This window comes from Branchiostoma lanceolatum, chromosome 10 (assembly GCF_035083965.1).
Source record: "Branchiostoma lanceolatum isolate klBraLanc5 chromosome 10, klBraLanc5.hap2, whole genome shotgun sequence".
Taxonomy (NCBI): domain Eukaryota; kingdom Metazoa; phylum Chordata; class Leptocardii; order Amphioxiformes; family Branchiostomatidae; genus Branchiostoma; species Branchiostoma lanceolatum.
The window spans coordinates 3,693,498-3,706,563 of record NC_089731.1 but is presented as its reverse complement, the minus strand read 5'-3'; the positions used below and the strand labels follow the sequence as shown (position 1 = coordinate 3,706,563).

The 13,066-nt window shown below is 42.9% G+C and overlaps 3 protein-coding genes across 3 annotated transcripts; 1 reads left to right on the top strand and 2 right to left on the bottom strand.

The window, feature by feature from the left end:
• Nucleotides 1-557: 557 nt before the first annotated feature.
• LOC136443424 (vitamin D(3) 25-hydroxylase-like) lies at nt 558-5,134 on the bottom strand. The gene is made up of 7 exons (XM_066440650.1): nt 4,548-5,134; nt 3,763-3,905; nt 3,171-3,381; nt 2,360-2,643; nt 2,009-2,197; nt 1,737-1,872; nt 558-1,480 (listed from the first exon to the last, which is right to left on the bottom strand). Exons 1-7 carry the CDS (start codon nt 4,933-4,935, stop codon nt 1,302-1,304), a joined length of 1,530 nt encoding a protein of 509 aa, XP_066296747.1. The 5' UTR covers nt 4,936-5,134; the 3' UTR covers nt 558-1,301.
• A 123-nt stretch (nt 5,135-5,257) lies between these two features.
• LOC136443307 (galactose-3-O-sulfotransferase 2-like) lies at nt 5,258-8,986 on the top strand. The gene is made up of 5 exons (XM_066440496.1): nt 5,258-6,056; nt 6,446-6,610; nt 7,161-7,266; nt 7,612-7,806; nt 8,194-8,986. The coding sequence occupies exons 1-5, from the start codon at nt 5,830-5,832 to the stop codon at nt 8,749-8,751; spliced, it is 1,251 nt and encodes a 416-aa protein (XP_066296593.1). The 5' UTR covers nt 5,258-5,829; the 3' UTR covers nt 8,752-8,986.
• On the bottom strand, nt 8,967-12,869 carry LOC136443310 (peptidoglycan-recognition protein SC2-like). Its single transcript, XM_066440498.1, has 7 exons — nt 12,766-12,869; nt 11,778-11,954; nt 11,144-11,274; nt 10,387-10,483; nt 9,787-9,992; nt 9,186-9,290; nt 8,967-9,052 (listed from the first exon to the last, which is right to left on the bottom strand). The coding sequence occupies exons 1-7, from the start codon at nt 12,809-12,811 to the stop codon at nt 9,044-9,046; spliced, it is 771 nt and encodes a 256-aa protein (XP_066296595.1). The 5' UTR covers nt 12,812-12,869; the 3' UTR covers nt 8,967-9,043.
• Between the last annotated feature and the right edge of the window lie 197 nt (nt 12,870-13,066).

Below are 13,066 nucleotides of genomic sequence, written 5' to 3'. Positions count from 1 at the left end.
CCCATTGACCTTCCTGTTGATGACAAGAATACCTGATTAAACCTGAGGGAAAATGCTGCTCTGGACTGTATCTATGATCCTATTTATTGTTTGTCAGGCAGTAGAAAGGTAACCTTGCCTTAGACCTTAGTTCCTCCCACAACTTGAAGACATCAGAAACGTAACACATACTTTTCCAACGTTTTTATTTTTAAGGAGACATGACATACGTAATCACAAAGCTTATTAAGAATTGGAAGTCAAAAACTTAGCACACAAACAGGAAGAATCAGGAAAATTTCTGTTGATCAAAGGGTTTGCCCGTTTTGTCCAGAACTGGTGGGGGGTGCAGAAATCTGCAAAATCTCCCGGACACACTCACCCATTGGCCAACAACTATGACCAGCCTTCTTTGACATGGTGTAACCTTCTAGAGATATCCGGGCCTTTGTATTGAAAGTCAGACGAGGTCACTAGTTTCGGAAGTCAGCCGTTGCCAATTGACATCATCAAATGTGACCTGCATTAACCTTCATGTTGAAGACAACAACACATGATCAAAACGCTGTTCACACAAATATGTCCATAATCCTGTTTATTCCGCCATGTCTATACGTCTAACCTTCATCGACATTTCCTGTTTGTTGTTTGCCAGGCAGGCGAGAGGTGACCTTATACCTTATTCCCTCTCGCAAATACTACAGAAGAAAAGGTTAACGACATACTTTCCAAACTTGTTGATTTTGACGCTTTTAGACAAGACTTGATACATTGTATAAGAAAATCACAAAACTAATTAAGGATTAGAAGTCACGCATTGAGTATAGAAACAGGAAAGATATTTGTCGAGTTTGTCCATTTTGTCCCGAAACAGAGGTTCGAATATTTAACATTTAGGCAGTTTCTTATGTACTGTTTTACAATTACAATGCAAAGACTATCAATTGTCAGTATATAAATTCGGTCCTCTTATCCATTGAGATAACTTCAGTTATAGAAGGCAACAGACATGTATATTACACTGTTATGATACTCGACTCCAATATCTTCTTTCTTTCAAAAGATATACTAGTAGATTGTGGAAAATAAACGAGATAAGACGATATTGTAACACATCGACTATGACAAACGTTACATTAATGAGTTAGTAATGTTCTAGCTTGTATTATATAGAATAGGAAAGTCTTAAAAACGTGCTTAGTATGTAAGTCTTGTAAAACTGCAAAGTAGTCATTTCCATCGATTGTGCCTTGTAAAACTGTCGAAAGTTTTTTTTTCATTCAATCATTAAGTGACTCCTGGCATTCATAATTCAGCATAAACTAACGCGGTATCGCACAGAGCTGGAACGGATGCGGGGTCAAAGTCAGGCCAAAGACGCCGTCCGTGTTTGGAGGAGGAGCGCCTTCTGGCGTCTTGAAGGTGAAGGACTGCAGAAGGGTCGAGAAGAACAGGAAAAGTTCCATCCTGGCCAGCTGCTCACCAAGACACCCACGTCGGCCTAGAAATAACAAAAATGGATGAATAAATTGTAGCTACATCAAGTGTAGATCAGCAATAATGTATGCCAAGAAAATCCAGATACCACAATTCTATTCCACTATATGGAGAAACATTCAATCGGCATATGATTGGGCATGTTTCCATGTTTAGGCGTGACGGAAACTGTCTATGTTCCACACAGTACGATCAACCATACGTCAGCAATTAGACATATAGTCATCATTCCTAATAAAGGAGATCTTTTTTAGCGTTACCTCCTCCAAAAGGCAGGAAAGACTCAGGCTTGTTGATGACCTTCCCTTCCGCGTCCAGAAACCTTTCGGGGTCAAACCGGTCCGGATCAGGCCAGTAGGCGGGGTCCATGTGGACTGAGTACAGGTTCGGTTGTATCTGGATCGAGCAAACAGGTAAGGCTGTATTTAAGTAGAGTCCTAATACAGAGGTGGTCACTAGTACACAAAGTTTTCACTATACCATATCAAATACCATATCAAGTACAGTATTATGATTAAAAACACAAAGGTACCTGAGTCCCTTCTGGTATGACGTATCCCTGCACTTTGACGGTCTCAGTCGTGGCATGGGGTAGTACCAGAGGTGAGATTAATCGGATCCTCATGACCTCCAACAGGCAGGCATTCACGTAGGGCAGCCGGGAACGGTGGGACAGGGTGGGCAGACCCTCACCAACAACGGCATCAAGCTCACGCTGCACCTGTTTGGATGAAGTTGCACCAATGTAACATTTACAGAGTCGACTTTTCTAAAGTTGCAAGAGAAGCGCCGAATATCTCGTAATTTTTAAATTGCAAAGCTCTCCGGACTCTGACAGGGCCAAACGTTATGCAAAGCCAACTTGCTCAGAACTCACAAGTACCTTATTTTGGATGTCGGCGTTCAAAGTCATGTATAGTAGACTCCACATCAGTGTGTTGGCGGTTGTGTCTGTTCCCGCAAAGAAAAGGTTCAGGGCCATGAGAAGTACGTTTTCTTCCGTCAGACCGTCCACCTTTTCCTGCTGTTCGATCTCTAGAAGACAGAAGTCGAGGAAATCTCGTGGGTTCTCGCGATCCAGATGCTCCCGATGGCGAGATATCTCCTCTTCGGCCACATGTTGAACCTTGGCGAACGCTTCCAATGTATTGACGCTGGCTCTATTTACTGACAAATTTGGGTGGAAACAATTACACATAAATGCAGAGTTATTGTGACAACAAAAGCTATGAGCGTATCACAAGCTCCTCAGGATCATTCCTCATGACATGAATGGACTTTACTTCTCCTTACCGCATGGTGGCGTTGTGGCAAGTAATGTCAATATATTCGGAAATTTAGCCTCCGAAAATTGTCTTGAAAATCTTATAATTCTATTGGCCAAAAGACATATATTTCAAAGCAAAGGCAAATCATATTTAAGTTTTCAGACATTCCTTAAGTATGTTAATGTATTGCACCAAGTAGAATATATAATCGCGACAAGGAGGGGAAGAGAAACACCTTGGTAAATGGAACACTCTATGTTATACTCTATGATGTCTTAAGATTGATTTGCTGGATGGTGCTTTATGTGCAGTTATATCATTTCGACTAATAAAAGAAAAAGAAAAAAAATTCCCATAAGTATTATCAAAATTCATATTGTTATTGCCCACCAACATATCTACAGAACTTAGAGCAATTCTACCTACCCACAGGAACGAACCGAAGCAATGGGAAAACGCTAATGATCTGCCCCGCTCCGAGTTCTCGAAATACGGTGGCAATCGTCTCCAAAAGCTCTCGGAACGTTTCATCCTCGTAGTCGTAGCGCTTCCCGAACGTCATGGAGCAAATGATGTTTGAAACCGCCCCTGTGACGTCATGGGCGATGTCAAAGGGCTGTCCGTTGTAGTCTGCAATCTGAACAGAATATTCGTTACATTCAAAATGATTAGCCTGTGTTTACAAATCTTTCCCTGCCGGGCCGGTTGCTAGGAGCGCGATGTACACAGCAGGCTAAAAAGTAATTAGTTTTTCCCGGTAGAAACGATCTTATAATGTATTGGCAAGACGTGTTATAACCCTAGAGTTCATTTTTTTAACACAAAGAAATTATGAAAATGATTCCTCACAGTGGTACTAAATGCATACTTTACATCAAACAATAAAAAACTGTCAGAAGAGAAAGACAGCTATAATATTGATGATAAAACTTATCGACATCTTAATAATGAGAATAAATAATTTGATAACATATATAAGAGCTGAAAACTGCATGGTTAATTATTGGTTCCATCTTACCTTGTTGCGGAGACAGTCCGCTTCCTCTCGGATCTTCTCTTCAATGCTGCCAGTTCCGACCTTCATGCCCAGGTTCTTCAGGGCGGTGGTAGCAAACTTCTTCCTCTGTCTGAACTCGGTCCCCCAACGTGCAGCAACTATCTCTACAGGGACAAAGTATTTATTCTTAACATGTAAGTCAATAATGTACACTCATACATAATCATGTTTTACATCTACTTTAATATACATGCTGCTGATATCGATCTAAGAGTACAACATGTTCGCCATTCGGTGAGAGACAATAGATAAAATGGTACGGTTTTCAGAAAGGCTACATATGATTGAACTGACCGACGACACGGACCTTTGCTATTTATCTTTCCATTCAACTTCACAGTTAAAAAGAAAACATCTGTAAGGAGCCGGCAACAGAAACCTACTAGTAGTTTCTGTACATTAGCCCGCTCTTCAGAAAACATACTATGAAACGAAGTCAATATAAGTTGAATAGGTAGAGTTTACCCGGGATACATAATAAGGAACTGATAATTTCTTAACAGATAGTATGCTGAGATTTAGTTACTTGTTGTCTGATTGTTCCGTAGGAGTAAGTGAAGTATTCCAAATGAGTACAATGAGAATGAAGTAAGAAAAATGAAATGCCTTAGGTTTACACGGACGAATGATTATTGAACTATGTTGCACGGACTTTTTGTTACAAGACAACAACGCACCCTGACGAGTTTCCATAGAATGACCTTTTGTCTGTTACATGTATTTACGTTTGTCATCAAAGCATTTACCTATTCCGCCACTCGCTATCGCATCAAGAAGGTAGTTTTGCGGCCTGGACGCGAACAGCTCGGACCTGTCCACGAGCGCGTCCTTGACCGCAGTGTAGCCGTTCAGAACCACCACGTCTCTCATTCCCAGTCTGATGGTGAAGACGTCCCCGTACTGCCGCCTCCACGCCGTCAGCTTGAGGTGAGGCGCTCGGCCCAAGGCGAGGAGGTGCCCGAGAACAGGCACACATCCTTCCGGGTAAGGTGGCAGGTTTCTGGGGCGATTCAAAAGGGCATGGGCCAGGAGAAAAACCGCACAGAATATGAGAAAAGACTGAAGAGTTAGCCCAGAGATCTGTAGAATCTCCCGGGCACAATCAGTTATCCACATAAAAACTGCAGCAGCCATTTTAAGTCAGGAATGAAGTGGACAAACGGGTTATTGACCTATGACCTGCATTCCTTGACACGGAGTAACCTTGCGGGAATGTCGGTGCCTTTATATTGGAAGCTGACAGACGAGGCTAGGTCCCTGTTGCCAACTGACAACTGTTGTCAATTGCTACCTACATTGATATTTCTGTTGAAGGCAACAATATATCTATATCAATTGATTGTCACTTGATTCTTGAAGAAAAAATGGCTTCTTTTTTATAATCATAGTGTCAAGTAGCTACTGGTTGGCGGGGACCACAATGATGATGATTAGGAGAGACTCCAAGAGAGTGTACAGCACGTTTAGTGGCCACAACAGGCCCCTCGACTGAGAAGTTGCAAATTTGAAATAGACCAGTCCCCCACGACATCCACTTGCCACCGAGATTAGATAAGTAGAAGCAGAATTAAGGATTTCTAGAAACAGGACTTCATGGCAAATTTTAGTTAGTAGATTAGATTTTTTCAATGCAAGTATATACGCATTCTCCGTATCAACCTGCAACCTACCAATTGGGTATGCACTAACTTGCAATAATGATGAATTATCTATGCCGGAATTACGAAAAGTTGTAACCATTTTGATTTGATTACAAGGCTGGACCCATATAACCGGGTGAGTCCATTCCAACTAGGGGGCAGTTTTTGTATAGATCAAGTGTTCTACATCTGACCGACCAAAACGCATTGCCTGTAGTTACGATCTAAACATAGTTTGCTATCGTAAAGTTTAGTTGTGCAAAATGCAAATGCGAACTACTTTATATATCCTGTAATTCTGAACATTGCCCCCCCCCCCCCTGCCAAATTGTCTAAGTCCATCCCAACCAGTCGAACGACTTTTGTGTTTTGACTGGGCGACAGCACAATGATGTCGAAGGAGCGCATTTTACGCGCTTTAACAGTTCTGTCCGAATTGTTTGTAACATTACATGTCAATATGGTGTCACGAGCGGCCATTGTCTCTGTCACAGTTCTCCTAGCAACTGGAGTCGTTACCATGGTGATCTTGAGCAACTATGGAGACAAGAATGTAATTCTGGAGAGAGATGACTGTGAACATGAATATGACGTCCCTCCTACCCCTGTCAAAAGGTTAGACACCAGGGATTTATGATAGAAAAATATATAATACTTAAGCTCCTCTGTACGTTTTTTAACAAGTGCATTTTCAAATTTATTAAATGCAGCAGTTCCTCAACAATATTGGTAAATCTTCACGGTCACCAAAGGTTGTGTCACTTTCACTGCATGGAACTATGCAAGTTTTTGATTAAGACAATATTTCTGTTTCATCCTTTGTGTTTGTTAGATTCGTTCCATATTTGCGATCAAAGGACTCTCATTATCATGGGACAAGAAATCATTATGTAATCAAATTTCCACCGACTGTTTATTTTTAATGTAGCCTTGATGAAACATAATATATCACATTCAATACTATGTATTTTTGTTGCGATCCGTGCCTAAACACACCCACATAGCTCCGAACGCTGTACCCAGCCCGTCACCAGGTTCATGTTCGTGAAGACCCATCGCGCAGGCGCAACCACCGTGGCCGCCATCTTGTACCGGTTCGGTGTGACCTATGACCTGAACGTCGTGCTTCCCAGTACGGGGGACCTGTTTGGCTGGCCGTTCGAGATCAGGTAAGAACGGGGCGCAAGACATCCACCAACCATTTCTATCATGCACCCACAATGGTGTTTTATTCAAGACTCTTCATTTTGGATATGGAAAGACAATGGTAACCTTTAAATCGAATTTTCATTGCCGGTAAAATATCTCGATAAGATTATGGCGATAAACACCATAATGCTGAAAAGATGCATTTCACGCGGTTCATAGAATAGAAATGTTGATTCAAAACAATTGACAGTGTAAACTTTAAAGTTGATTTGATATTCCCAATTTCTAGTACACGGCTGAAGGCTTCCAAATTTAAAAAAAAAATCCGGGTAACTATGTACCTACAGGTGGGGATGGCTATTCAGTACCTCAGCCATGGCAACAACTTTTGGGATGTTATAATATTCTGATATATAAAATGCTTCAATTTTAGTGACGTTTGTATAAAAGAAAATTATTACAAGATTAGAAATAAATTCCTCAAAAGGATACATTTGTCGGACTACTTTCTGGGTTGTGAGAAACACGAGATAATGTTTTGCCTTTCTTCGGCATGTATCCCTCCGCCAGGCCCGGGAACTATCTTCCGCTAAAACCCGGTTTGGAGCATGACGTTATCGTGGACAGAGCGGTCTACAGACCGGACGTGTTCCAATACTTCTTCCCAAACAACATGGTATGTAACAGTTCAGGAATTATCAATTTACACGTATTGTACAAACTTTAAGAGTAGAAAAGCAGAGTAAATCAGAAAATGCCCCGCGATTACATTTGTAGGATCTGAGGAAATATGACAAGCCTTTACTATAGCTACATGTACAAACTTGCATGTTCTAATCTGTAACATTGACGTAATGTGCTCTTATTAATGTTGTCTCCGTTTTTCGTAGGTTTTAACTGTGTCACTGTACTGTTTGCAATTCTGTGGGTATCAGCGACCTACCAGCTGCACTTCTCAGATTTGGTAATGTTTGATATCATCATAAATAAACGCAAACATGCACAATAAAACTCCTTCCAGGTATACCTGGGGATCTTACGGCATCCCCTAAACCACCTCCAGTCGTGCTTCTCCGCGTACGGCCTGCAGCAACTGTACAACCTCCCCGCTAAGGGACCCATCCAGACCTTTCTGGACGATCCCTACTCCTGGGAGAGGAAACTCCATTCACAGAGGATGAAGAGGAAACCGTACTCTTTCACCAAGAATTTGCAGGTCAGGATATACCATATTCACCATGAATATAATACAGTATTTCCTTGTGGTCTAGATAAGTTGGAAATATAAGATCTACCCACAAAAGGACTTAGGAGGATAGTCCAGAGCAAACGTAAAAACCATTTGTAAAAATAAGCAAATATCCTGTTAATGATATCATAAGCAATGAAGAATATTTCACCAAATCTTATTGAAACAAAAAAGTAGGGGCCTTAAAGAAAAGGCAACTGCATATAGGTATCGCTCTACCAATGTAAAATATCCTAACATTGTAGGATAAAAAAATAATGGCTAAAAGAAGTAAATATGTAATTTATCGTGTGTCCACTGATCTTGCTTCCCCCTGGCATTAAAATGATTCAAGTCAGTATATTTCTATCCTAGGCATACAACTTCGGCTACTCCATTGGTCTCTCGGAAGATCTCAAACGGACGAAGAAGTTCGTTGACCGCATTGCCTCGGATTTCAAGGTCATCCTCATCCTGGAGTACCTGGACGAGTCGCTAGTGGTGCTAAAGCGCCAGATGTGCTGGGACACCAGAGACATTTTATACACTAACAAAACCTGCTGTCAGCTGCACGACCCGCTGCAGCTCAGCGACAAACAGCGGGGAAACCACCGCACATTCGCGGCCGCGGATTACATGATGTACGATCGCTTCGTCGGCATTCTCAAAGACAAAATAGAACAACAAGGTCAGGACTTTCAAGACGAGCTACAAGACTTTAAAAAAAAAAACAAGCAGGTGAAAGACTTCTGTGATTCTGGAGACGTCGGCGAGAAGAAAATGACATTGGAAGCCACAAAGTGGCATGGGACGTTTGACGTTGGTGGAAAAACGTGTAAACTTGCCAGAGCGAACCTTCATGAGCTTCGGAAGCTCGCGCACGATGGGATGGTCGCGAAGGGAAGGATTCTGACATCCAGACGGCCTGTCTGAGGTGCGATGGTCGCAGCGTACGTTAAAAGAAAAGAAGACGATGGGTTCTCTAACTAAATGAGGAAGGGCAGATTCTTGAAATGTGAGAGAAGATATTAGCTGATTTGAAAACATACAAATGAGCTTTGATGGTAATATAAATGTTTAAAGTAACAGACATTGTGTTCACACATTTACATTATGTCTATGTCCACTGAACCACAAGTCACAATACATTTGATTTTTCTTGATTTGATTTATTTTGAAATCATATTTTGCATTCCAAATATCCCTTCGTGGCAGTAGACTGTCCTCAGCCAACCTGGAAAAAACGAAAATGTGCATCATTTACAGTTTTGTTGCAAGAAACAAACAAAGAAACAGATATAAAACAAACGAAGAGACCTCTAGCAAATTCACCCCCATCCCACGACTCCCATTGGTCTGTTCCTTACGTATCGTCCCCAGCTCTTGACGTCATCATAGAGCAGGTTCCCAGGACAGGCTGTGGAGCCGACGTCACGATGGCCGTACAGAGAGTAGGCCGACCTGATCTTTCCCTACAGGATACAAACAACAACAACAACAACAAAATTCTGAATGTTTCCTCTTATCAGAAAAAGTCAGTGGATAGAAAAACAACAATGAGCATCTATTCACAACTCTTGATAATGCTACGATCCCATTTCCAATCCGAGCACGTTAAAGAACCCACCGCACTCATCGAAAAGAGTAGGGGTCCGTCCCGGTGTGAGTGGTTCAAAACCTACAGTCCCATGGTTGCACATGGGTTCGCCCTTAGTAATTAGTCTCTACCAGACTAACCGCGTCGGAAATAGAGAGAACATTTTCCGGGGGACTTTGGCCATGGAGGATAACATTCCCAGTCTAGGGTTGCCTATTGGACCCTCTCTCCGTAGCCGACTCCCTTCATACAATCGACTCTATTTGGCCAATTTCTACTATTTTCCCAGCGACCCGCGGAGACTGGTAGAGGCTACTTAGTAATAGCCTACGGCTAGCTGGACAACCCTGGCATGTAACTGCTGAACGTACCAGGGACACCCCGCAGGAGATGAGGCTCTTGGCGGCGGCGATGGCGGCGGCGGTCGGCTTCTGCCCGGTGAAGTCTCCCATGAAGCAGATCCCGATGGACTCGGAGTTCACGTTCAGCGCATGCGCACCTCTCCGGTCCCAGCCGCGCCCCTCGTACACGTTGCCATCGTTACCGACCAGGAAGTTGTAGCCGATGTCGCTGTAGCCTACATATATAGAAGGGAAAGCGCCATTGACTGATGTCCAGGGACACATTGAGGGTGAACATCGCATGTCCGTAAGACCCCCCCCCCCACACACACACAAACACAAGAAAAGAATGATCAATGCATCCTTATTGACAGCGCTGTTATCGACAGCCTCCATTTCTTAATTTGACGTCCTCTCTACACTTTTCTCGTCAATTATGCAATGTACTTCGCCCAAAATATAATCATCTTCAGATTTCCCACATACACACCAACACACCAAATACGACAACAATCCATCCAGGCGTTCTCGACTTATCGTGTTCACTAACAGATACACACACAGACAAGCATTAAAATATAACCTTCTTGACGAAGGTAATAACATTTTGCCTTTCCGTAGTCCGCTCACCTCTGCCGTCCATGTGGTAGCTCTGTATGTTCCGCACCTGCGCAGAACAGGTGGACTGGGTGCTGCAGGTGGCGCCTGCGGAGTGGTGGATCACAACCTGCAGGGGTGATGACGTCATGTTGTCATGACGACAGGTTGTCAATGATATTCGACCAAATTTGACTATGGAAAAAAAACAGTGTGTCTAGCACTGTTTATCGTGTTCTTCGAGATAAGAAGGCGGATGTGGTCTGTTATGCCTGAGAGTAAATTCTAATTTTGTACCTATCAGTTATTGATAAATATCGATTTTGGGGACCGTCTAACTTTCTCAGCGTCCTAGATAAATAATAATATCCAACATTTGGAGTATAGTGCTTTAAGAAAAAAAAAACATCAGTAAACGCTACGACTTTCGACCTAACATCTGTTTGGAGATTTGCACTTAACCGTACATCTGCTTGGACATACAGTATATGTACTAGTCTTTAAGAAGGAACTTCTTGCCTTCTGTTTATCGGGCCTTTTAGCCGGTTCCTTTTAGCTGGTTCTTTCTAGCCAATTCCTTCGGCGGCCCAGAGCTCCAAGCCCGCCGATACTGTAATTAGCGCACCGGAGGAGTTCTAGCCCGAGAGTTGACCGGCCCTTAACTTACCAAGTAAAGGGGCGCGGTCCACTCCCCGGAGCGTTGATTAAGATCGGGCGGGCTGACGGTTCATGGGCCGCTGAAGGAAATCGCTAGCGACCCGGTGCTAGTCTGGGCTCCCGGGGTACTTGCCTTCGGGACCGGCAGATTGAGCATGACGTTCCAGTTGGTTGCCCGGGAGCCCCACTCCGACTTCGTCACGATCCGGGGACAGGATCCTGAGGTGACCAGAGAAGTGGAGCCTCCAGAGGAGCTACCACCCGCTAAAGAGTGATAAACAGATATCAGAACATACACGCCGACATAGAAACACTTCAAAAGTGCAGATATCAAGAGAAGAGTGTCAAATTGCACTTAATATGTACGCGTACGGCTCAAGGAGGGTAAAAGGAGGTCCACATAACCTCCTTGATGTACGTGAAAGTAAAAATAGTACTTTTGCTAAGTACAGTATGATAAAGGATTGTCTCGTGTTCGGTTCATTTTGGTCACATTAAATAACGTGTAGAGCTAGTTGCACAAATACCTGGTGTGACAGGTCTTTCGATGTAATACTCGTATACCCAGCCTTTGTCGTAAGTGTTTGAAAGGTAACTTAAACTTGACATTGAAAAAAATAAATGTAAATGTATGGTTACTTATTTAAAGTATCCTGACAGTCAATGTAGTCCACTGTCTACACATAACCAGCTGCCGTCCTAAATGTTTGAAAGTTAGTCTAAACTTTAAAGTAACCTAATGGGGATGAATATACTCTGACAGGTACCTGTCAGTGAGTAGTCCACGCATCTGGAGCAGATACAGTGAGTGGTCTCCCGGCCGCACCATCCCCACTCCGAGCAGCAGTGGTCCACGGCGTTAGGGTTGCATTCCCCCGGGTTGGCGTCAGGGGCGGGGTAGTTCGGTCCGCAGCGGCCGTCACTGCGCCACCGCTGGGCCGCGGCTAGGGTAGGAGTTCATGAAGGAGAAGACATTTAAGCCCCCTATCACTGGACCCGTCGCACGCTGGTGGCGTGGCTGCGGTCGATCGAATTGACAGAGCACTCAACGGGATTCATCGACAAACAACGAATGTTTTTAAGCTTTGTGTGTTTTGTTGTCTTTTCGTTCATACTTGTACATTTTTAATGATATTCCCATCATAAAGTCAAGGGTAATACAAATCCAGTTTAGGACGCAGCGACGCCGTTGGCGTGCAACGGGTCCAGTGAGAGGTGGGTTAGTATTTGTACATTGTTTTGCCCCACTGGGCTAAACACAGGTCGCATATTAACAATCATATACATATTCATTTAAAAATCTAGTACTTTCGAATGCCTCTCCCTTCTTGTTATTTGTATAAATGTAGGAGGCTGTATGATTAGTTAGAGTTGGTTTAGAAAAGGCTGTAAGGAATATAAAATAATGTCTCTTTACCATTCAGGTATTTGAAGTGGGGAAATTTTCATATCTTTATCGTACTGGCGTATTCAAGCCCCTGGGTGCTAGATACATAGTTAAGCAAATGTAAAGTTTCTAAAATGGCTATAAACTTAAAAGAAAGAAAAATATCATAAAGATCCACCCATGACTTCTCCAGTTATGATGCAAATATGGGGCGTTATTGTTGAGCCCTGAAGCGAGGTACGTAACAACATTCAGCAGATACAAATGAAACTTTCGACGAAGGTACAATACATCACATTCATTGGTAGCCCAGTAAAAAATAGAAACACAATGGACATACAGGGCAATATGTCATGAAAAAAGATTACCGTAAGACAGCAGGCAAAACAGGATGACTAGTCCTTTGGTCGCCATCCCGAACAATAAATAAGAGAAAGTTTGAGCTCGCCTTATAAGCACACAGAGAGGAAGTCGGAAGCCTGATTAGGGTGCCAGGCAGCAAGGCCTTGAAAGGTGTCAAGGATGTTATGAGAGTCGATATTTTGCATAAAGGGAAGCGCTGGATGGTTTTTTTTAGTGCTGCAAGTTTGAAAAGTAATAATTTTTGGAGATAACGTCTTTCGTTCTTCTGCTTTACAGAACCATTGTAAATTCAAGCTTTATAGAAAC